The sequence below is a fragment of the Scylla paramamosain genome, chromosome 35 (genome assembly GCF_035594125.1).
Source record: "Scylla paramamosain isolate STU-SP2022 chromosome 35, ASM3559412v1, whole genome shotgun sequence".
Taxonomy (NCBI): Eukaryota; Metazoa; Arthropoda; class Malacostraca; order Decapoda; family Portunidae; genus Scylla; species Scylla paramamosain.
The window spans coordinates 2,127,501-2,153,142 of NC_087185.1; the positions used below are offsets into that span (position 1 = coordinate 2,127,501).

The window sequence follows — 25,642 nt, forward strand, 5'->3', positions numbered from 1 at the left end:
AGGAGGAGGAGGAGGAGGAGGAGGAGGAGGAGGAGGAGGAGGAATAAGAAGGATGAAAAGCACCACAAAAAATAAAACAATGATGATGATGCTGATGAATATATGGAAGAGGAAGAAGAGGAAGAGGAGGAGGAGGAGGAGGATCACACACGATCATAAAGGAAAAACAAACATCAACAGACCTTTTGGCCCCTACGAGACTGTTTCTGATCTACTACATAATATACAGGAAGAGGAGGAGGAGGAGGAGGAGGAGGAGGAGGAGGAGGAGGAGGAGAGTGCTATATCTTCTCACGGCCATTCCAATTTTGGGGAGGAACCTACACTCTTACCGCGATGAGAGAGAGAGAGAGAGAGAGAGAGAGAGAGAGAGAGAGAGAGAGAGAGAGAGAGAGAGAGAGAGAGGGGGTACCTGGGCAACTTTCACCTTCCCATACCTTACCATACCTGCCTTTCACCTCTCCCTCTCCCACGTGTCTTTTAATTATCCTGTTTCTTTAATTTCTAGCAGTGTCATCTCGTGTGTGTGTGTGTGTGTGTGTGTGTGTGTGTGTGTGTGTGTGTGTGTGTGTGTGTGTGTGTGTGTGTGTGTGTGACTGGGAATGCTAGATGGATGTTAGCCTTGGAACGACGTGTGAGTAATCTGTTCCTACTCACTCACTCACTCACTCACACACACACACACACACACACACACACACACACACACACACACACACACACACACACACAAGGAAAGAAATAAATAAAGGAAGGAAGAAACAAAGGAAAGAAGCTATAGTAACAGGATAGATAGATAGATAGATAGATAGATAAATAGATAGATAAACAAATAGATTGATAGATAGAAATTCACACCTTAAAACAAAAAAATGAAAAAATAATAAACTTTCGCGACATTTATTGTGAAAAAAGCAAAAAAAAAAAAAAAAAAAAAAGGAAAGTGAAAGTAAAACCAAAGCTAAAATAAACAAAACTTTCACGTCTCAAAATTTTTAAGAGAAAGGAAAAAAAAAAAAAAGAGAAAATAGAACAAGAGATACGAACTGATGTAAGAAATTCCTGCCAGTGAAGGATGACTTGAGGAAGGTTGACATACACACACACACACACACATACACACACACACACACACACACACACACACACACACACAGAACAAGACAATACGAGGAATTCTCAGACAAAAAAAAATGATGAATAATACCTTTCTTAAAAATAATAATAAAAAAAATGAATAACACAAGAATATAATGACACCAGTGACTCAAAATAACGCAAAAAAAAACGAAAAAAACGAGAAAAAAAACCGTACATTCTGACAAGAGGGAAAGTTTACAATTCAAACTAAACAATAAAAACTTAAGTAACTCTAATAATTGCAGTTATCAACACCATTACCATTATTTGCATCATTATTCCACGTACACCATTTCTTCCGTTACTTTTTAATTGATTTTTCACAGTAAGGTTCCCGCACCGAATGTCGCCTTAACAGAACAGGTAAGTTTTCACACCTGGCGAAGTGAAAAGGGAGAGAGAGAGAGAGAGAGAGAGAGAGAGAGAGAGAGAGAGAGAGAGAGAGAGAGAGAGAGAGAGAGAGAGAGAGAGAGAGAGAGAGAGAGAGAGAGAGAGAGAGAGAGAGAGATGAAAGAACAGAATAATCCACAGTAAAGAAGAGGAAGAGAAGATGAAAAAGGAAGAAACCAAAAGAGAAAGGAGAGAGAAAAAAAGTAGAGGAAAGGAACAACAGAAAACCAAGATGCAACAATGAAAGAGATGAAGGAAGAGGATAAAATAAAGAAAGGAAAAAGGAAGAAGGAAGAGCGCGAAACCAAATGAAAAGAAGATAGAAAAGAAGACGATCACACACATACACACACACACACACACACACACACTAACTTGGAACACCAAAAAAACATTAAAAAAACACCTTGAATCACGTGTCTTCGCAAGTGAGGGTAACCACTGCAATACCACTTTGCTAGGGAGTCAGGGTAAGACCGCCACGCGAGGCTGAGGCAACCAAGCGGGGACAGAAGGTCGTAATGGCAACAGCTGTGGTAGTGGTGACGGTAATGGTAGTGGTGGCTGCCCTTAGCGGTATTAGTAGTAGTAGTTATAGTAGTAGTAAAGGTGGTTGTGATGCTGGGAATGACGGTAAGACGCTTAAGACTCGTGGTTCGCTGTGGTTCGTTTGGTTATAGCGGAGAACCACGTTAGGAGAGTTTGAGGGTGCTTGCTTCACTCCCTGCTGTCAAAAGGTAAAGTTACAGAACACTATTTGCTACAAAACGCTAAATTTATTAATATATTCACTCATTTAACTATATCATGTTCATTTACAGTCCTTTTCAACACATTTATCAATCCTGAAGCTCCAGAGAGAGAGAGAGAGAGAGAGAGAGAGAGAGAGGATGATGCAAGTTAGATGGGCGAGTAGGTGCTGGTCAAGGCATGTTCACCAGCTCAAGGGAGACCAACTGAGATGGGAAGCTGTGAGGTGTGAAAGTACAGAGGAAGATGTGAGTTTGCAATAAAAAAGAAATGTAAGATCGAAAATTAAAAAATGAAAGACAGCTAGAAAATAATGTAAAAATAAAAGGATAGCTATGTAGATTCAAAGGATGTGAAAAAAAAAGGAGTTAAAGAAAAGAGTGTGAGAGGAAGGAAATATGTAAACTCAAAAATATAACAGAAAAAAAAGGAAGGAAGAACTGCACAAAAAAGAACAAGGAAAAGAAAAAAAAATGTTAAAAAGAGGAGAACGAAGCAAAACGAGTGGAAAAAAAAAGAGGAAGAAAATTCAGTCAATAGGTCATAAAAGAAGAAAAAAAAGTAAGCAGGAACTATAGAGAAAAAAAAAAGAACAGGAAAGAAAGTAAAATCATATAATTGTAAAACATGAAAAAATATCAAACATTCTTTACAAAATAAATAAATAAATAAACAAATAAAATAAAAATAAATACATAAATATATAAATAAAATATAATAGATAAGGATAAGCTAAACAGGAGACACTACCCAAATTAACAACATTTCCACTTCAAACAACTTAACGCATGAATAACAGAGCCATGAATAATAACAGCGATGCGTCTCCACTGAACGCTCATGAACAACACACTCATCTGCCTCGTGAAAGTGAATAATGAATGAACAGCCGCCACTTTCCGTACATTACGTGACCTGCGGAACCCCTGGCAAGAGAGAGAGAGAGAGAGAGAGAGAGAGAGAGAGAGAGAGAGAGAGAGAGAGAGAGAGAGAGAGAGAGAGAGAGAGAGAGAGAGAGAGCTGGCGATATAGGTATAAATCTTAATGAAATATGGGTTTTAGGTTAGTTAGTCTATCTTTCCATTCATTTGTTGGTCTGTAATGACTCTCTCTCTCTCTCTCTCTCTCTCTCTCTCTCTTACATTCGTCTGTTCCTTGATACACTTCACCGAATCAACATTATGACGGATATAATAAAAACTAACACCGTCGCACAAATGACTAATGTCAATATAGAAAGCGTATTAATTAAATGGTGCATCAAGCCACACAATGAACAGAAGCGTCACGTTACAGTAATAGAAAGTTTGACGGGAGCTAGAGACAATGAACCGCTGGGGAATCATCAGTCAGTGTTACCAACCCAAGAGGCACTTCACACCACGAGAAGTTCCGGGCCGTGTTGCTCTGCTCACGCCACGACTATTTTCAAACGCCACAGAGATGATTAGTCAGATTTTCAAGACTGTTTCTCCCGTGCATAATGTATAAATATTGTTAATCTGTCACTATAATCGTAAAAAGTGTTAAAATCTTATGTAACTTGAACTAGAGCCTATTAAAAGTAAAGGAGGTGAGGCACAGAAGTGTTCCATACCACTCTACCATCTCTATTTCATACCACGCGCAATTCTATTCTGTATCTCTGCCCAGCTCTGTTTCACACCATTTCGCGTCACCGCCAGGATTTCCACTACACGTTCCACCAAACAAATCCTTTCCTGGCTCCACATCATTCCACATCACCCTGTATTCCACTTCATACTTACTACACTACCCATTCCACTCCTCACTCCACCCTCACCACCACACCCTTCAATCTACATAGCTTTGCAAGTAACTATGAAAGCAAAGGTGAAACCCGGAAACACGTTCATAGTGAGGAATGCGCACGAAGAAAATAACATAACTTCCAAAACAACATGACTATTAGAGTTCCCAACGGCGTCCCACTTCCCTCCTGCTGGTGTTATGTGGAGCAGGGCAGGGCAGTGCAAGTGACGACCCAAACCAGAGGAAAAAGCGAAATAGGGAGAGAAAAGAAGGTAACAGCACAGAAAGAAAAGAAAAAAAAATAACTAGGTGGATTCTTCAACTGATCGAATACAGGTAGAGAGCTGATTATGAATAATACGATACTGATGTTTGTTAAAAAATATACAGAAACGTCATATTCATCATTAACCGAGACATATAAACTGGTTAGCCTCCTCAAAACACCCACATAGCCTCGTTCTGTCGCGGCGCTTTAAAGCAAAACAGTACACAAACGAAAGAAGCGAAGAGAGGGAGAAAAAAATGTTAGCGATGGCCAGGCACACATAACGGGACGGTCACGATAATACGGATGTTATTTTGTACCTGGAAACCTTGGGGACTTAAACAAGTAATAGCAGATAATGTCAGGCTGTGCTGCTCGGGTGGTGGTGGTGGTGGAGCATGCTAGGCTGATCTGCCGTGGAGTGAAGGCCTCGAGATGCGTCACTATGGAGGAAGTCAGTTCAAGCCGCCACCTGTTTGACTAGACCTGCGCGCTGCCAAACAAACCTATGCTGTTCCCGTTGTGTAGTGAGCTAAACATTAAAAAAAAGTTAAGAAAACGTAGGATTATCAATACGCTGCCTAATTGACACTACAAACAACATTTCACATCACCTGCCTAGTCTAGTTAGTAAGATTAACATCGAAAAACTCAGATAAAACGGAGGAAAATGATCAATATGCATATCTATCAACGCTGCAATTCGCATCACTCTTCTCGATACCATTCCTGCCTCACTTAGGGAGCTTAACGTTGAAAGTTCAGAAAATGTAGAATGATCAATACACATCTCTATCAACGCTACATTTCACATCACTAAGTAAAAAAAAGACACCCATCATTATTTCCCTCAATTCCTGCGCTGGGTGAGGCGAAAGCGTAACGGTAAGCTAACTAGAGGCGGTCAGGGCAGAGGCGTGCGTGACTGAAACAATGAGACGCTTGGTGATGGGGTGACAGGGGTGATGTGGAGATGAATGAATGGTTATGGTGTCACTGGTGAATGGGTTATAGGTCTGAAGTATCTGATAGTGTAGAAGTGTAGTGTAGCTTTATATAACTTCTTTCGCCTTTTCCCTTAATGTGATGGGGGCAACGCACGAGTCCTCTCCAGTTGCTTCTGTCCCTTGCACCTTCCTCTGTGACTCCCATCCTTTGCAGTTCTAACGCTATTTCATCCTTGCACTTCATTATCTTTACGCAGCTACAGTCTATCAGTGCACTTCATTATCTTTACGTAGCTACAGTCTATCAGTCTTAATATATCTTTAATCCAGACTCGAGATGTGGTGCTAGTGTTAACACATCATCAGTCTAATCATATTCTCTTCCTGGCATTAAAACTGTCTTTAGCTAAGTTATTAACATGTATTGAGATCATTAGAAACATTATGAAGCTACAGCAATAAATTATATGCAGTCAACCATCATATCCGCTTCCTGGCATTATTACAGTGTCAACAGCCACGTTTATTTAGTTGTGGATATGATTAAAAATATCGTTAAGCTAATGGAGATGATCCCTTAGTGCAACATCATGAATATATTTAATAGTGTTTCCTAGTAGGTTATGTAGTTACTGAGATGATGATAATTACAACGAAACAGCTTCAGTATCTCATCACTTATCAAAAAGGCACTCAGAATGGACTAATGAACTAAATCAGATTTAAAGTTCATAATAACATCCATTTCTTGGCAACATAAACCACATTCAACATTGCCATTAAACAGAAAAAAAAAAATGATATTACGTACATATAGGTGAACCCTAGATAAATACATTATGAAAGGAAACCAAAAATAGATACCATATTATGCAGATTTGAAGAAACAGAACAAGAAAACTTAAAAACGATGGAAATTTTTAGCTTAACTTACACGTAACGACTTGTGATGTGATGACAGTGATGCTTCACACTTAATCTTCCCTTCCTCACAAACAGCTAAGATCCGCACGTCCACCTAGCACTTATAAAACGTCAACTTCAGTGCATCACTCAGTCAGCGGCAGAGCTCAAATGGTGCACTCCCTTCCCCTCAGCTTCCAATGCCACACTGAAGCGGTCGAGCCAGTCGGAGCCACTCCGCGCGGATCCAGCATTGCCAGATTGTTTTGGCCATATTATCGTACTACACAGGTTGAAATTATTGTACTTCTGGTAAAATTATCGTACATATGTAATCATTCCAAATATTATGCAAAACTGCCACTTTCCAAATACAGTAGAATTTAGGTTATATATATATATATATATATATATATATATATATATATATATATATATATATATAGAGAGAGAGAGAGAGAGAGAGAGAGAGAGAGAGAGAGAGAGAGAGAGAGAGAGAGAGAGAGAGAGAGAGAGAGAGAGAGAGAGAGAGAGAGAGAGAGAGCATATGTACAACGAAAGACAAGGCAACACACACACACACACACACACACACACACACACACACACACACACACACACACACACACACACACACACACACACACACACACACACACACTGCATAAGCATATGTACAACGAAAGACAAGGCAACACACACACGCGCACACACACACACACACACACACACACACACACACACACACACACACACACACACACACACACACACACACACTGCATAAGCATCTGTACAACGAAAGACAAGGCAACACACACACACACACACACACACACACACACACACACACACACTGCATAAGCATCTGTACAACGAAAGACAAGGCAACACACACACACACACACACACACACACACTGCATAAGCATCTGTACAATGTAAGACAAGGCAACACACACACACACACACACACACACACACACACACACACACACACACACACACACACACACACACACTGCATAAGCATATGCACAACGAAAGACAAGGCAACACACACACACACACACACACACACACACACACACACACACACACACACACACACACACACACACACACACACACACACACACTGCATAAGCATCTGTACAACGAAAGACAAGGCAACACACACACACACACACACACACACACACTGCATAAGCATCTGTACAACGAAAGACAAGGCAACACACACACACACACACACACACACACACACACACTGCATAAGCATCTGTACAACGAAAGACAAGGCAACACACACACACACACACACACACACTGCATAAGCATATGTACAACGAAAGACAAGGCAACACACACACACACACACACACACACACACACACACACACACACACACTGCATAAGCATCTGTACAACGAAAGACAAGGCAACACACACACACACACACACACACACACACACACACACACACACACACACACACACACTGCATAAACATCTGTACAACGAAAGACAAGGCAACACACACACACACACACACACACACACACACACTGCATAAACATCTGTACAACGAAAGACAAGGCAACACACACACACACACACACACACACACACACACACACACACACACTGCATAAACATCTGTACAACGAAAGACAAGGCAACACACACACACACACACACACACACACACACACACACACACACTGCATAAGCATCTGTACAACGTAAGACAAGGCAACACACACACACACACACACACACACACACACTGCATAAGCATCTGTACAACGTAAGACAAGGCAACACACACACACACACACACACACACACACACACACACACACACTGTATAAGCATCTGTACAACGAAAGACAAGGCAACACACACACACACACACACACACACACACTGCATAAGTATCTGTACAACGTAAGACAAGGCAACACACACACACACACACACACACACACACACACACACACACACACACACACACACACACACTGCATAAGCACCTGTACAACGTAAGACAAGGCAACACACACACACACACACACACACACACACACACACACACACACACACACACACACACACTGCATAAGCATATGTACAACGAAAGACAAGGCAACACACACACACACACACACACACACACACACACACACACACACACACACACACACACACTGCATAAGCATCTGTACAACGAAAGACAAGGCAACACACACACACACACACACACACACACACACTGCATAAGCATCTGTACAACGTAAGACAAGGCAACACACACACACACACACACACACACACACACACACACACACACACACACACACACTGCATAAGCATCTGTACAACGTAAGACAAGGCAACACACACACACACACACACACACTGCATAAGCATCTGTACAACGTAAGACAAGGCAACACACACACACACACACACACACACACACACACACTGCATCACCATCTGTACAACGAAAGATAAGGCAACACACACACACACACACACACACACACACACACTGCATAACAATCTGTACAACGAAAGATAAAGCAACACACACTGCATCACCATCTGTACAACGAAAAATAAGGCAACACACACACACACACACACACACACATACACACACACCTTGAAATACCTTGAAAAAAAGAAAAAAAAAACACTGAATATTTACTGGGAGGGACTGGAAGGGAGTTAGGGAAGGTACCACTCTGATAACGTCACGTCTGGGGGGGTCTTGTGACGTCACGGCTGGGGGGTTGATGACGTCACAACAGCCGTTATTTACGTACGTACGTATTTCATTTTGAAAATGACCCCTCTAAAAAACGCAGCTAGACAGGAATGCTTTATAAATTCAGACTTGCCACATATTTTAACTAATGCCACAAATAACAACACATTTCAAAACGCAGTAGTATTAAAGATATTTAAAAAGAAGTATCTGGAAACTGTTGGAATCTTCACCCCATTTAAAATCATTCAAATGTCCACCCATTCTGGCTTAAACATAGAGGAAAACACTTTAAAAAATCAGAACTATTTTCTAAAACCATTTAAAGTGAGCTACAAGCACAAATAAAAAATCTACCGAAAAAAAAATCAATATTATTGGAAGTTGAACACGAATAAAAACAAGTTTACGGTGCACGCATTTCACTGAGCGGGACGGCAACACATTTAAAAAAACACCAACTATTTTTTAAAACTAATAAGAACCTAGTACAGGCTGAAATAAAAAATTTAGTTTTGGGACCGTAAAATAAATACGCCGAAACGGCCCTCTTATTTACACAAAAACAACGCCAAAATCACCACTTTTCACGCAACAAACGCGCTCAAATAACTTAAAAAACAACGAAATATTTTTACAATCCATAAAATCTTAGCTACAAGCCGAAATAAAATACTTAGGAAATACAAAAAAATAATATTGGAACCGGAGGGGGCTGGGGAGCCTTATCCAAGATGGCGGTGGAGGGCCAGTGGAGGGGACGACCAACCCTTCTCACTCATTTGAACCCTCGCCAAACTTAAACTAAGTAATGGCAGGTATATCTAACGAGCGGATATTAAAGCTTGGACATGTGGCTCCGCTTTGCGACAGTATTGGTATAAAACACTCACAGATAAGATAGATAATGGCTGATAAATAGAGAGGACCCAGATTGTTTACATTTTCATTAATTTAAATTTTACGGTTTTTAGCAACGAGACGAGGCTGACACAGGGATATATTGTGCTGGAGGTTAGGTGAGATGCGTTAAAATGAGTTAAAACCGTGGATTGCTCAGTTATTCATTAAAAAGTTACGTTAAATTACCTAAATTTATTCTAACACTTCCTGACCTTACCTTCCCTGTGGTGGTGATGGTGGTGGTGCCTCCTGGTCACTATGGCTGGCTGTCTAGCACTTCCTGACCTTACCTTCCCTGTGGTGGTGATGGTGGTGGTGCCTTCTGGTCACTATGGCTGGCTGTCTAGCACCTTCTCACAGCCAAACTTTTCTTTATTTTGCTTGTTTTCACCCACTGCTGCCTTCGGGTGTCCACTGCTGGAGCCCACACCTTCCTCATTACCAACTAAAGAAGGTTTAACTCATGGGTAAGCCCTGGCAGCCACTGTGTAGGCGTGGTTACACACAAAAAAAAAAAAAAAAAAAAAAAAAAAAAATTGTCAGGCTGGGAGTTGAAACAGACGCGTACTAACACCACCCATAGACGCGACACACTGACAGTATTGCCTGGCAGCAGCAGTCAGCGTTGCCAGATTGTTTTGGCCATATTATTGTAGTACACAGGTTGAAATTATTGTACTTCTGGTAAAATTATCGTATATATGTAATTATTCCAAATATTATGCAAAACTGCCACTTTCCAAATACAGCAGAATTTAGGTTATATATATATATATATATATATATATATATATATATATATATATATATATATATATATATATATATATATATATATATATATATATATAATTACGAAAAATTTCACCAGTTATAGGTAAACACTTCAATACACACACTCATGCATTCCATTTTAATTCAGTTTTACCGGAACTCAGAGAAATGTGAACACTGCAAGCACCACAGAAGGGAAACAATAATCTATTACATTACCTGTTGGTGATCCTAACAGTTTTCCTCAATGGCTTTCTTAGTGTAATGCAACAAACACTAACTTTTGGTGTTATCATACGAGAGAGAGAGAGAGAGAGAGAGAGAGAGCGCACCAGAACACAAGGATTCCAACAAAACATCCGTAGAAAAGGTATTTATTTAATGAGCCTCGGAAAATATGTTAAGTATCAACAGTAGTACATTTATGGAAGACAGCGCCACAAGGCAACCTTTACACTGCTGAACACTTGGCATGACTGACTGAAATCCCAAATATATGCTCAAAAACAATGGAATGTTTGACAGAACAAGAAGGGGGATCGTCAAGTCAGTTATAGTATGTACACAGAGTACCTAGGTACAGGAGTAGTATCTAGATTATCACTCTTGCCCAGACGAACTTAAATCATGCGCTCCACATCGTTACTTGAAACACACACATGGCAGAGAGACGGCAAACCTCCTGGATGGAAGGGAATTATTAAATGGCAACGAGATATTCGATGTTCAGTCCACGTAAAAAATATTCATGGCAGTACAAATTCAAAATATGACACAATTTAAACTAATGATAATCTTGGGACTGCATTCTCAAAACGTTTAAGTATCTTACCGAAACTACCTTCAGGACCTGGCGAGATAAGTTTTCCAGGGTAATTTTTTTAAAGATTCTAGTGATACTTTGAGGACTAGAGGAAGTTACTGGGGAGTTTTCAAGATTCTAGAGATAGGTTGAGGCTCTAGTGGAAGTTGCTGGGTTTTCAAGATTTTGGTGATAGTTTACAGAGGAAAACACCCACAACCTAACCCATCACCTCTGTAGCCTTTGAAAACAGTCCCGAGAGCCTAAAGCAATTCAAAATACAGGTCTTATGGTGAAAATGTTGAAATCTAAGTTTGTTCATCACCTATGTAACAAGAGATCAATCAGTATAAATTTCCTGCTCCTTATGCATTCATTACATGGCTAGAATGTTCTAAGAATATATCATGGGGATCACTAGAAGCACCAAATTGATTCATCAGGTAAAAAATGCCATGCGACAAAATAAGTATGCATTATGTACAGTCATGAAAAGTGCGGTAAGTCACGATAGAGGTGCAGATTCATACATGTGGCTTGTATGATGACCCTTCTGTAGAGTTAAGCTGAGTGTGCCAACCCCCTGCTATGCTCTGAGTCATAACAGTGGTGGCAGTTGGCAGAACACTGAACACATGAATCAGTATATGGCAGCTATGAGAAGCACTCCTCATCCACCAAATGAGACACTGATGTACGACACAACAATGACGCAACAACAAAGATACGATACAAAGATACAAAAGATATAACACGGATGACGATGAGATATAATATTCAGAATGTGGTGAGACAGACAAGAGAATAATAAGTGTACTAAACCAAATGAATGATGAACTAACAGACTAAAAGCACACCCTCCCCATGTAGAGCGATGCCCTGATGGTGAATATGAAGGAACACTTATTGATGAGAAACTTGAAACACAACACAGTGACATTGGGCTCATTACAAATTATACATACTTGCCTCCCTATTTATTCCAAAGCTTAACATAAAACCTAGTACTCTGAAAATAAAAACAATAATCAGTCTTTCCATGTGACATATGAGAGCTGCTGAGACAAACACCTGCATTCTCAGGATGGTCATGAACCTCACTAATCAGAATGTTGATACCGAGCCTCTGCAGTTGTACCTCTTTTCTCTCCTACATAAGCTTCCAGTTAAGTGAATCAAAGTGCTATTTGGCATGAAACAAATTGGCATAATCAGGAACCATTTACTTCATTGTATGTCAGCGGTGCATGTGCTTAAAAATGTATGTTTGAGTTAAAAAGTTAAAATATGTATGTAGATGATGATAAAATTGAGGATGCCAGTCAAGTAATAAAATGCCTTGGTTCTGATTCATGCACAAAAAATGTCCTTTTTCTCAGTGTTCTGGTATACAATTTGACCATATCAACATTATCAACAGTGACAGATTAAATAAGGAAAAAAAAAAAAAATAAATAAATAAAATAAATAAATAAATAGAAAAAAAAAAAAAAATCTGAAATCACATTTTTCTACCTATTTCATGAAAGCTTCCTTCAAATCCACCAAAACAAATAGTGGACATGATCAATACTGTGAGATAGATTGCTCTTCACTAGATGTTTTCATAATGGCTTATAATGCAGTGAATGTCTCTAGAAAATGCAAATCACAAGCACTTTTCTTCTCTTAAGAAACCACAAAATCAGTTTCATAAATGCAGAAAGTTGTGTGTACTAACTGTAATGGAGTAAACACCTCTCTTCCTCAACACCGGCACTAACTATAAAGAGTGAGAGAAGACAGCTACCCATACAGACATTTCAACATTCTCCTGTCAAATATATATATGTATGTATTTACAAGTCCAAGGCACAAAAATTCATACCACAGCTGCTCACTTATGAAATCAGTATTAAGTGGTTGATATAATTTTGTACTAAATGTATTGCATCATAAACTATTTACATTAATGCTATCAAAGGGAGACTTTTGTATCTTGAGGAATATACATGGGAACTTAAGTATTTCTTAGGTCAAGCTGGGGCCACTACCACAAGCTTGCACATTTTTCACACCCTCTGAAAAATTTGGTACAGCACTGGTATTGTACTTAGAAAATAAGTATTTGGCATCATTACAACCCTATAAACATCCTGAAGGGGAGTGATTGTGAGACACTTGGCTAGGTGTGGGTGGCCTTTGTGAGTGTTGGCAAACCCATCGCGGGAGAAACTTTTGCTGCTCCAGTGGCGGGCGTCTTCAATGTGCCTGGGGAGAGAAGGTGGTGAGTGAAAACATGCTGTGTGACTTGCATTCCCTACACACAGCCACTGATCCTCATGCTGCCACATTATTGTGATGAATGGAATCAATAGAGAACAGAAAATGCCTCAAGCTCTCTAGTTGCAAGAATAGTTTCCAACAATTCATGCTAAAAAAAGATTAAGCCTCAAGCAAATATGCATGATTAAATGCTTCCTTAGTGAATGGCATCATACATTTTTCAGGGTGCGTCTGCGAGACGTAGGAGTAGCCATGGGATGAGCAAAGCCCCCAGTGGGAGGTGTTCCTGATAAAGACAAATCCTGAAAGAGAAGAGCAGTGTTAGCACATGCTGGCAGATGCTGGTTACTCAAGTGCATGATTTCAAGTCTCAAGTGCATGACGTCAGGAGTGTGAGTCTTTATTCTTTTACATTTCACTTGCATCAAGTTTGTCAAGTGACAAGAGAGTTTGTGATGCTTTAAAAAGCATTGTTAGGACAGAACAATAATCACCATACTTGAATCAGAGCATTCATTATCACCTTGAGAGTAAACTTTCTTCATATGCAATACAGGACAGTTTTGAAACATTTGAGTCACATGCAAGATATGGACAGACAAAGACAAGAAAATGCATCCCATATTTCTTTGTATCCCCCAAGCTGTTAGCAGTGACGACCACACTATACACACACAACATCCCAAGGCTAGTCAATCCTTGGCTTTCTTGTTTATGCCTCAAGTTCAAAAGAACATGGCTGAGCAGCATTTGAATTTTTTACACTGAGTTTGTAAGCATGAGCAAGCAATATAAGCATCATTTTAGGTGAATGAGAAAGGCCAAAATATATTTAGTTTAGTCTTGTTATGTGCTGAGTAATGTTAAAGCAGAGTTTAAAACAATGGAGATTATTATTTTTGAAGAATACATTAAAATATAAGAGTGTTAGATTTTTAAGAGATCCAATTTCACATCAGTAAATGTAGTGATGTGGTGTAGAGCTGAGATAGATGTAAAAATTTTAAAGTATATCAAATGTGAAAACACTAGACACTAATTTTTCTGTATAGTTATCACTCACGGCTAGGTTATTGACACTTGTTGCTCCTCTCATGGACGATTGCTGTGGCAGGGTGCCAAAAGGACTCATTACTGTCGACACGGCTCGCTTCAGCTTGCTCGGTGACTTGTTAAAGCTGAACGCTCGACTTACTTTCCTTCCAGTTCGGGTCGCAAATCTGTAAGTGTATGGAAAGTGTGTAAAGAAGCAGTGTTAAAATGTCCCTCAAATTAGTAAAACCAAGCATATTACAGCCATTACAAATTGAAATCATGGAGTTTACTTACTTGAGAGCTTTACTTAAAGCATTAGTAAGACTGACATCACTGGTCTCTATATCAAGATGGTGAGGATCCATGGAAACCAGAAAATTTTCCTATAAAAAGAAAACATATTATAAGACGATTGTCAATCAGTGCCCTGAATAAACATAACTAAATCAAATATTCAACAGCTATCCCTGAACAAAACCTTTAATGACCAAATCTAGCACCACACACTCATACACACATCATTCACACTCTTAGCCTAGTCCCAAATATTGCACTAAAGTCGTCAGTTTATCTCTCTATAAACCAAGGCAGCATCATGAATAATCAAACAAAACTTTCCATAGCATCAAAACACACAAATACTCACAACATCATTTCTGCAGGCAATGTTTGCAACAGTTCGACATAAAGTTTTGAGGAAGGTGGACTTTGTTATGTCGTCCTGAATGAGGGTGAAGGTGAAGAGTCGCTCCTTTAACTCCTGATTGCTCCGGATGATGAGGGCAAATACGTTGTGACAATCTGAGGGAACAAACGCTTTATCAGAATATCAAATACTCATAAAACTTAATAACTGACCATTAAAAATGAGAGACATTAATTTAGAATAGTTCTTTGAAAGACCTGAGCAAAGACCTCATCAGAATATTAAGCACACTCATACGAGTATAATCTTCAATCAATAAAAACAAGAGGCATTTACAACACTTTAAAAAAAAAATAGAGCAAAGACTTTATCAGAATACCAAACACAATTCACAAAAGTTAATCTTTAGTCATTACAAACAATAGATATTAATAAAGCATGGTTTTTTAAGTATTTTATAAGGTACAGTAACCACCTTCAGTTTCCCTGATGTCCACAATCCTCTTAATATGGGCTAGATTCATCATCTCCAGGTGCTTGTAGGTTTTAATGCTCTTCAGGGCGTGAAGATTGGCTCGGCTTGGGCTCTTTATACTGTTGTATTTACTCTTCTTTTTGCAGATCTAAAAATGTATCACAACAATTTGAGATTAATCAGATGAAGGGATTTTGTTGGTTACTTTTAGCTCTAGCCATATGGTAAGCCACTGTTGTGTTTATGCTTTTTATTGTAGAACTAAAAATGCTCCACAACTTGTGATTGATGTGATACAGGGATTTCTGTTGAATTTACTTATTTCAGGCCATGTGATGATGTCTCTCTCTCTCTCTGAATGTATCTGCCTTACCTCAAGTACATCGTTGAAAAGGAAGAGAGTGAGGGTGTCACCCCGCCCACTACAGCTATCACTCAGCTCTGTCACGTCCACCTTACTCATGTGCATTCGGTGAGATGCCACAAGGTTAGGCTGGGGTTGAAAAGATATTGTTATGAAGATATATTCAAATTAGGTCTACATGTCTACCTGTGAGTATCTATCATCCTCCTCACTGTGTGGTCAAGGCCTTGCATGTTTTCTCTCTCCAATATTCATCTACTCAGTTAATCTTCTACAGTATTTATCAGAAAGACAAGAAAAGGCAAACATCTCTAACATTTTTCTGTACTTTCTGCATCTCAAACAATTCAGACTTGCTTTTGACTTACCGGACACATTTCAATATCATTATGGATCTCAAATAACTTTAGTTTTGCTTCCGTCTTCCGTTTGTCATCATTGATGAAGGTCATGACAGATTTGATCTTGTCCAGGGCTTGTTCCAGAGCTACATGGTCGGGCGACGTCTTCTCTGTGTGCTTCAAGATGTCTGTTGGCAAATGGACACATTAACCTCAGGGAAAAACAATAAGGCACAGATTCAAGCTTCTCTAATATTAGAAAGATGGACAACATGACTTCAAGGATAAAAACATTAGTGTACAAGCTTTTCTAAAATTAGGGAGATGGACACACTGACTTCAAGGAAACATAAGGGTATAAACTTAGCTTCTCTAAAAAGTAAACTAAGCACATGCACGACTGAACAACCAATACTTGCCGCCAATAAGGAGACTCATGGACGGTAGTCTTTGTACAGGTCGAATCAACAGCTCCTGCAAACTCTGGCGGCCACACTCAGGTTTGTTTTGGGCAATTTTGAGGAAGGCGTGAAATCTTGGCCTTTCACTCGAGATTTTCTGCAGCATTTCCTTCATGTTTTCGAAAAAGTTGATGAAAGGTGGATACGCCTTCTCCAATTCAGTAGACTGGAAGAGAATTGGTGGTTAAGTCATTACTGTGATTTTCCTACATACAATAAAGAGATACACGACAAATGGATGAAATTTCAGAAGAGAGTAAACAAAAAGATGGACAGATGAAATAACTATAATGAAACTTAGGACCATATTATGATATACTTCTGCACCACAACTCCACTAGATTCAAAAGGCTCTAATTGAAGTTACACAGGTTTTAAAGGTGTTTTTATGGGTCTAGTGACAGATTAACAACACTTCTACATCGTCAATAAAAGACACTCGAGAACACAGCTAATAATTTCTATGGCTTTTAAATAGTCACAGTGAGAGAGCAAAGCATTTCCGAACATGGCCCTTAAAGCCACATCATATATAATGAACAGTAAACTTACGTATTTCAAGATGATCTCCCCAATACTGGCATCAGGCGTCCAGTTGTGAGCCAGATGGAGGAGGTCATCCCGCATCCTTGTGTGAACTGTGTGTATTGGTGGCAGGTTACCAAATATGTAACGCAACTCCTGGCTGTCCAGCATGGGGCCACCTGACTGGGAGTTGTTCTCTAGAGGGACTTTGATGACCTGCAATACATTTAGATCAGCCAATACTCCACTACTGACATAAAAGGTGTGTGTATTTTCTGCTGCCTTCTGTGTATCTTCTAGACCTCAAAAATTTCAAGTAGCACAAGTTATCTTAATCCTTTTCCTAATATAAAATATACTAGTGATATGCTGGTAAATTTGTGTGAATCTGATATAAGGGTTTGAGATGTGACACACTACCTTTTCTATTGCGTCTAGAATGCTGACGTAATTGCATTCAGTCTTAACTAACTCGTGGAAGACGCGCTGTCTCGCCGAGAGCTGCCGGAGGTCAACAGGTGGCGGACTGAGGGGGATCTGCTCACTGCTGTGGAAAGAAAGACATCTCTTAACATCACACTGCTCAAGGCTTTGTATCTGTTCACTTGTTTGTCATTTTTGTCAGCATGAATATAAGCAACACTGAGATAAGGGAGATAAAATAATGATGATTTATATACAGTGTAAAAGCTTTAGAATATGAAATGAACAGTATGAGTGAATACCTTAAGGCCTAAGTTGATCAGTAGCTAAGTGCATTCACCTGTTTATGTCAAATGTACACAGATAATTTTGCCCAGTGAATCTTCCCATCATGCACCTGTCCATCTCATTACCTATTGTTGAGGTCACTTAACAGTTTCAGTTCCTCTAATCTCATGCATCCCACACTAACCTTAACTTAAACGGGTGACAAAAATTCAATGCGAAAACCTTAAAATTTTGGCAATGTGCTCTTAATCATACAAGTTTCTGATACATGGCTGATATACACTGCGTCAGGTAGTGCTGTGATGTCTAAAATTTAGTTTATAAATGTATATTAAATTTATAGACATGCATAATACATGGTCAACCTCACCACACTACTCCCAATGATCCCTTACCCATCTAGCTCACTGAATGATCTGTAAAGCAAAGAGAAATGAAGTAAATATCACACCATTACAAGGAACTAAAGGAACAACCATTTCTAAGCGAGCCACTGTACATGTGTCAATAAAGAAATGAAGAGGACACAGCTAGGGCATCTCTCACCTGCCAGAGGGAGGAGCAAGCCTGTTTGGTGTGGAGGCAGTGTCGTCCAGGAAGGAACCATCAGCTGACAAGAAAGCCAAGTCACCCGCAGAGGATCTTCTTTTGCTGCTGTCCAGAATGATCATGTCAGATATCAAAGAACAATACATCTTTATCTTCACTTATGTACTAGTGAGAAAATTCTTAACTTGGTATAAGACTGGGAGATAAAAATACCAAACTGTGTGTGTGTGTGTGTGTGTGTGTGTGTGTGTGTAAGTTTTTTTTTGCCTGTGGATTAACACTTTTCTATGCTGTCAAAATAGTTCTCCATTTTTTCATGCATTTCTTATGCCAAGTTAGTTTTCCCAATAGTATGAGTATATCATTATGGAGAATATGTGCATTCTTTATAAACACCAAATAATACCAAGGTGAATCCCTTTCATCATCACAGAAACAGAAACATAAGACTTACAATGTCTCTCAATGATGCATAAGAAACAAAAATCAGCATAAAGTAACAAATAGCAAACAATACACTTTATAAAACAATTTACACACACACTGTCTCTCACTGATGCATTAGTAGCAAATGGCAAACAATACACTTCATAAAACAATCTCCTTTTTGAATCAGTAATGCATATTGTGGTTCATGTACAATAAACAGGTGGCATAAGCTGGCCTGGTGAGGTGACCAGCAGCTGTGGCGATACCTGGCTGGGGCAGAGGGAAGGGCGGAGGAGGAGTCATCTTGTGCCAGGTGCTGCACTGTCTCTCGTAACCGTTTGCGGCGCCGACTCCGAGAACCAGGAGTGGAAGGAGAGGAGAACATCTGTCGTGGACTTAACATACTGGCATTCTGAAATAAACGTACGAACATAAGAGAAACTGCAAGAAGCCATCAGGCCTACATGTGGCAGTCCCTGTATGAAACATTCCTACCTCTTTCCATCTATCCTCATCCATAAATCTGTCTAACCTTGCAAAGTTCCCTAATGACAAACGAGGAGATATTTCTATTAGTACTGAACATGGAGAACAAAAAATGCACACAAAGTCAACAGTTCTTCATAATGTAAAGATTACCCAATGAAAACTGATGTGCAACTCACCAATTCCTCAAAGAGATGCAAGGTCTCACTGGGTGGCGCCTCCATCTGTATAGATGTCCAAAACCACTCAGCCTTCACCACATGTGCCTTTGGGGGACAGTCAGGAGGCTTCTCTGTCACTGTCTGGTCCTCTAACACCTGCCAACCACAGCAAACGTGTACAGGATGTAGAAATAAATGTAAATGTAAAAATAATAGCAAGTACTCTAGGATAAAAAGATTGACAGTCAGCTAAATCTTGAGTCTTAATTGACGGCACATTACGATGCACAAGATAATCTACTAACTAACACCAGCAAAGCACAGCAAATATGCACAAAATGTAGAAAACTAGTAAATCTAAAAAGATGAGTGCTCAAATGACCCTGACAAGTGCATCAAGTTTTAATCAACAGGACATTAAGATGTATAAATATTCTACCAATTTGAAAAGAAAAGAGCATAACTACTAACTCAGTGACAAAAAGATAGAATTTCACTAGTATGAGAAGAAAGGAAAGCTACCCAGCTTTTCCAAGAGCATTACTACTGCCTCGATAAAAAAGCAAGGATTTCACTAGTATGAGGAGAAAGAAAAGCTGGCCAGTGAGTCCTTACCACATGCGTCGCCTGCTGGTCCTCCAGGGTGGTGTTGAAGCCACCATTCTGAGTCACCAGGTCCTCCATCTGGCTCTGGTCCTCTTCCTGGAAGCCCACCAACACAATGCGCAGGTTTTGGAACACCTTCAGCTTGTACTTGGCCTGTGGGAAATATCTTGATTAGAGGAAAATTCTTAATCTGTGAGAATTATGACTAACTAATACATAACTGAAACCTACTCTCCTCTTACAAAATAATGATGCAAGTCTCTCAAAGAAGTCATCCTGGAGCCTGTGAGTGAGTCAGGAGGTTATGGAAGGAGAGAAAAGGAGAGAAAATATAAGATATGACAATTATAACTAGCTACAAGTATCTGAAAAACTACACTTCTCACAAAATAATGATGCAAGTCTCTCAAAAGTCATCCTGGAGCCTGTGAATGATTCAGGAAGCTATGGAAGGAGGGAAAAGGCTGGAAAATATAAGATAGTAAAAACTGTTCCATGTAGACTCACCAGGAGGCAGCAGAATGAGAGAAAAGGCTGGAAAATATAAGATACCAAAACCATACTTGCTGCAGACTCACCATGGTGTCTGTGGTGGCCCGGGCTCCCACCTCGTCTCGGTGGGCCCAGGCAGCATGCACCCAGTCCTCACTCATGATGGGTATGTTGAAGGTGTTGGCGTACTGGTACTTCTCCCCCGTGGAGGAGTACGCCAGCAGGTGTGTCACGGTGTCTATGATCTCATTCTTCACACTCCCACCCATGTAGTGCACCAGCTTCAGTAACCTGCACTGTGGATCACAAAAAAATATTTCAATTCAACAATAAATCAAACAAACTTCAAAACCATTTGCTCAAAACATTTAAGGCAATAAAATCTATCAATAGTAGACTAGCTAAATGCTACACTACACTTAACTCAGTCAGATCCAAATGAACTTAGACATAATCTTTAAAATAATCTCAAATATTTGCTTGAAACACTAAAAACACTTAATCTATCAATAACAGGACGGATTCCTCAATGCTTCAAGCCACAGTACAATCTGCAAAATGCTACACTTACAACTTCATTCTTCTTTCTGAATCCTGTGAAGACGAGAATGGCATCTTTCATAACATGGCAGAAGACTGGCCGTCTTGTATAGGTGAGCACTCCATTTCCAGACAGCTCTATTAGTGCTGGCTTCCCTAGTAACCTGTGAAGAGCATAACAATGAGGAGAGGCATATTTCAAAGAACATTATGCAAAGGGTCTCATTATAACCTTGACAATGATACACAGAGCAACCTATCTCTTTCTAAAACATCTGGTACTGTGTGATATAAGGTTATAATAGGAATGTCTGTGCTCAAACTTGATTGAGAGCAAAATGTCCCACTAAATAAGAACCTTAGTATATTGAGCAGAGGAATATTGTAAAAAGCAATACAGGGACACTGTATAACCTTGACAATGATACAAAGAGCAACATATCCTTCTAAAACACCTAGTACTATATAAGAATATACAGTATGTCTGTGTTTAAACTTGACCGAAAGTAGAAAATCCCACTAAAAGTCTAGCATGAAAAGAAAAAAAGAATAAAAAAAGTAAAGACATCAATAAGTATTCACTAGTGTATCAGTCAACAAGAAGAAAAAGTGAAGCTTACCGAACTCCCGCCTTATCAAGCTCTTCAAACACCGGACTCTCAAAATCACTCAGGACAAAGTACGTGCAGAAGGCAGAGTCTGACACATACTCCTCCCCTGTCTCTGATGTCACCACAGGCACGTTGAATTTCTGTGGGTGAAAATATAATGGTGACTAAACAATGCAATCTGAAATGACATCAAAACTTACAACAGGTAACAGTTTCATGGATGCATAAATGAAAAGGAAAATTTCTAATGTCTTCAAGCTTAGAACTCATGAAAATAAACAAGTTCAAGCACTCTTAAATAAAAACTAAATAAATGTAATATCTCTGAGCTTGCAACTCAAAAAAAAATAAGCTAATTCATGCATGCTTAGATAAAAACTGAAGAAATCTGACATTATCATACTCAAAACTCAAAAATAAGCCAATTCATTTATTTTTAAACCTTCACCTTACTGCTTAAATGAAAACATATTGTCTATTATCTTCATGCTCAAAACTCATGAAAACAAGCCAATTCACACATACCTATTTAAATATTCTTGACTTTAATCTATGTACCAGACTCACATCACATAAGACCCAGACAAAGCACCACACACTCACACACACACACTATTCACACAACTGTCACCTTAATGCTTAAATAAAGACACAACTATCATCTTCACACCCACCTTAGCTGCCTCGACTGTCTCTGCGTCATCTGCAAGGCTCCCAACTAAACAGATACGGGGATCCCCACATGGCTCTATATCTTGACTGACTACTGTGACATCTGTTGGAAGGGATACACACATTAATCATTCATCATTCCACTGCTCCTCTACCATTCACACTATACATTTAATATACTAGGATGTTAGTTTTAATGGGTTGTATTATTTGTATGCATAATAATACTGATCTGAACTTAACAGAACTGTTCTGACAAAGTCAAAGTGATGGATAGGAAGGGAGAGGAAAGCCACAGCTGGTGGTGAACATTGAAGTCTCTAAGAATGGAGATTGTGAAAGGAAAGAGTCAGGATGTGCTCCACTTTTGAAGTTAAGCAGTCAAAGAATTTTTTGTAGTCAGAGGGATTAGGTGAGAGGTATACAGCACAGATAAATTTAGTTTGAGAGTAACTCTGCAATCATGGCCAGATGGTGGAAAATTCGGAAGATTCAAAAGTGTGGGCATGAAAGCAAATTGTGCACATGGATACAACATACAGCTTTGGACTGAAAATGGAAATAGAGGAAGTAGAAGGGAACAGAGGAGCTACTGTCAGTTGCCTCAGACACCTGCATTTGGTGAGGAAAAGACAAGGTTTGGTAGAGGAGAGGTGGTGTTCCATGGATTGAAAATTAGACCAAAACTACAAACATTGCAGAAGTTAATGAAGAAAAAGCTGAGGAGGTGGGATGGCAGGGGTGGTTGTCAAGACACTAAGGGTTGTTACCAAAGGAGGAGCAGTTTGACATGGGGACTTACCCAAATCAGATTAACCTCACTAAAAACTAAATTAATATACCTGAACCAAACCAAACATAACTAAATAATCAAGCTTACCTAACTGAACTGAACTAACCTCATCAAACTAACAGAATTTAACCGAATAAACCTAACCGAACCAAACTAATCTAACCTAACCTCAAGCATTCAGGTGTGACAACACCTGAATGCCAGCATTCAGGTGTGACAATCTCAGTGACCCAAGATCCCACATTACTGGAAGGTTACCAAAATTAGAACCTAAATTAACCTAACAACAGGAATACATAAAAGTCAAGCATTCTGATATGAAACTGAGTTCACAGTGATACATAATATAATAAAACAAAAGCAGGGGGGAGGAAAAACAGGAAATTTAAGCACAGTTAGTTCTACAGCACAAGATTTAAACCTAATTTAAATGTAGGAGTATATAAAAATCTGACATTCTGGAATAAACTAAACAGATATGCATAAAAAAAAAAAGGGGGGACAAACACAGAAAAATTTAGCACAGTTAGTCCTAGCACACAAAATATAAACCAAACCAAACTTAATCCTGAGAATAAATAAAGTATAGCACAATCTGGCATGAAATTGACTATATGAGCATAAAATAACCAGAAACAAAAGAACAGGGCAGACACACCACTAATTTCAAAGCACAATCAATCCTGCATCAAAAAAATGTAAAGCTAACCTAACTTAACCCTAAAAATGTATAAAACCACATCATATTCTGGGATAAAACACTGTACAAGAGCATTAAACCAAAAGTAAAGGAAAACGGCAAAAAACACCACTAATTTCACATCATAGTCAGTCCTGCACCACAAAATCAGGAAGTTACAAGGCAAATCCACACGAATTTCTTGATAATTTTCCTCTCAGTGACACAGGAGAGGGTCAGTCCACAACCCACAGGGACCAGACACTTCCCCAGACACACACAGCACACGGGGCACCACACTCACTTCCCCAGGGGCCAAAGGACAAATGAAAACAGGGAAAATATTGGAGAAGAGAGGAAATAAACACTAGCTTCCCCTTCCTGGTCAAGGCCGCTGGGTCCCCATGGCCACATTTCACCATATATCACCATAATTCCAGGCTTATTTCCACCTCAGGGGCACCATGCTGGCAGCAAACCCGGGGCAGGGCCAGCAGAGGCAGCACAGGGCGGGCCACAACTCACCATTAAGCACAATACACGTCTGGGTTTGCTCAGCCATTTTCTGATGAGTCTAAGAATACCAAACAACCCTCAACGTGACGGACACTGCTGTTATTTTCCTCTTATTTTCTCTTCTTCTCCTTTATCTCCATCCTTCTCTCTCTCACCAGGTGTTCTCTGACCCTTCACGGTGCTTGTGTCAACGCGCCGTGGGTGAAAAGTTGGTCAAAATGTGAATATTCGAGGGTTTAAGGCAGTATTTTCACACCTGCCATTTAAACTGTGCCTCTTGTGACGTCACGAAGCAATTTATGACGTCACTCCCACTGAACGAACCCCCCAGACAAGAGAGCAGCGGATGCGCACCAGAGCCAAAGGGTGAATGAAAGCCGCCATATTCATTATTACCGGTGACTCTGTTATCTTATTTTGGCGTCTGTATGTGTGTGATGTTACGCTGGTTATCTTAGATTGTATTATCCCTCACTGGCTTCTCTGTTTGGCCTGTCTGTTTGCTCTCTCTCTCTCTCTCTCTCTCTCTCTCTCTCTCTCTCTCTCTCTCTCTCTCTCTCTCTCTCTCTCTCTCTCTCTCTCTCAAGTGGAAATACTTGTGTTCTTATCTTATGTTTGTATCGCGCTATTGTTCTAAGCTTGGCCAGATACCATTAAAATTTTGGGCCGCGTAAAAATAGCGTTTGTTTTTGTATATACAAGGTTATCATTATATTGTAGTGACTGCAGTTTGTGTGTTAGTTGTGAAAAACTTATGTAGTTTGTTTTATAATAGAGGATGGATTAACCGGAGCAGAGAGAGAGAGAGAGAGAGAGAGAGAGAGAGAGAGAGAGAGAGAGAGAGAGAGAGAGAGAGAGAG

At 39.6% G+C, this 25,642-nt stretch overlaps 2 protein-coding genes across 14 annotated transcripts in view; both read right to left on the reverse strand.

Annotated features, from left to right (window-relative positions):
- Window positions 1–10,288, reverse strand: part of LOC135090546 (uncharacterized) — a 39,005-nt gene extending 28,717 nt beyond the window's left edge. For 2 of the 3 annotated variants that reach the window (XM_063987382.1, XM_063987383.1), the window contains exon 1: window positions 6,203–6,391. The gene's annotated coding sequence lies outside the window, so the exon portion shown is untranslated. Of the gene's footprint in view, window positions 1–6,202; window positions 6,392–10,139 lie in introns of those variants that run through there. The other variant, XM_063987384.1, reaches the window with a different exon arrangement.
- A 699-nt stretch (window positions 10,289–10,987) lies between these two features.
- LOC135090545 (protein ECT2-like) lies at window positions 10,988–25,098 on the reverse strand. 11 transcript variants are annotated; one of them, XM_063987376.1, is made up of 21 exons: window positions 24,792–25,098; window positions 22,797–22,897; window positions 22,132–22,262; window positions 21,543–21,675; window positions 21,058–21,267; window positions 20,489–20,632; window positions 19,892–20,029; window positions 19,493–19,638; window positions 18,795–18,902; window positions 18,644–18,664; window positions 17,958–18,084; window positions 17,565–17,753; window positions 16,971–17,178; window positions 16,579–16,739; window positions 16,220–16,339; window positions 15,847–15,994; window positions 15,372–15,526; window positions 15,020–15,108; window positions 14,754–14,910; window positions 13,906–13,992; window positions 10,988–13,675 (listed from the first exon to the last, which is right to left on the reverse strand). In XM_063987376.1, the coding sequence occupies exons 1-21, from the start codon at window positions 24,826–24,828 to the stop codon at window positions 13,667–13,669; spliced, it is 2,619 nt and encodes an 872-aa protein (XP_063843446.1). In that variant the 5' UTR covers window positions 24,829–25,098; the 3' UTR covers window positions 10,988–13,666. The 11 variants fall into 11 exon arrangements, with proteins under 11 accessions (XP_063843446.1, XP_063843447.1, XP_063843440.1 ...); XM_063987377.1 differs by having other exon boundaries at window positions 18,795–18,899; window positions 24,792–25,096; XM_063987370.1 differs by lacking the exon at window positions 24,792–25,098 and adding an exon at window positions 24,571–24,689 and having other exon boundaries at window positions 18,795–18,899.
- Between the last annotated feature and the right edge of the window lie 544 nt (window positions 25,099–25,642).

What these genes read in the sequence shown, in the direction of transcription:
- LOC135090545 (XM_063987369.1), bottom strand. Translation starts at nt 24,688, where the DNA reads ATGGTGAAATGTGGCCATGGGGACCCAGCGGCCTTGACCAGGAAGGGG. An exon ending in GTCCTTTGGCCCCTGGGGAA is followed by an intron (nt 22,898 to 24,570) that starts GTGAGTGTGGTG and finishes CCCTTCCAACAG; the next exon opens with ATGTCACAGTAGTCAGTCAA. An exon ending in TTGCCTGCAGAAATGATGTT is followed by an intron (nt 15,109 to 15,371) that starts GTGAGTATTTGT and finishes TTCTTTTTATAG; the next exon opens with GAAAATTTTCTGGTTTCCAT.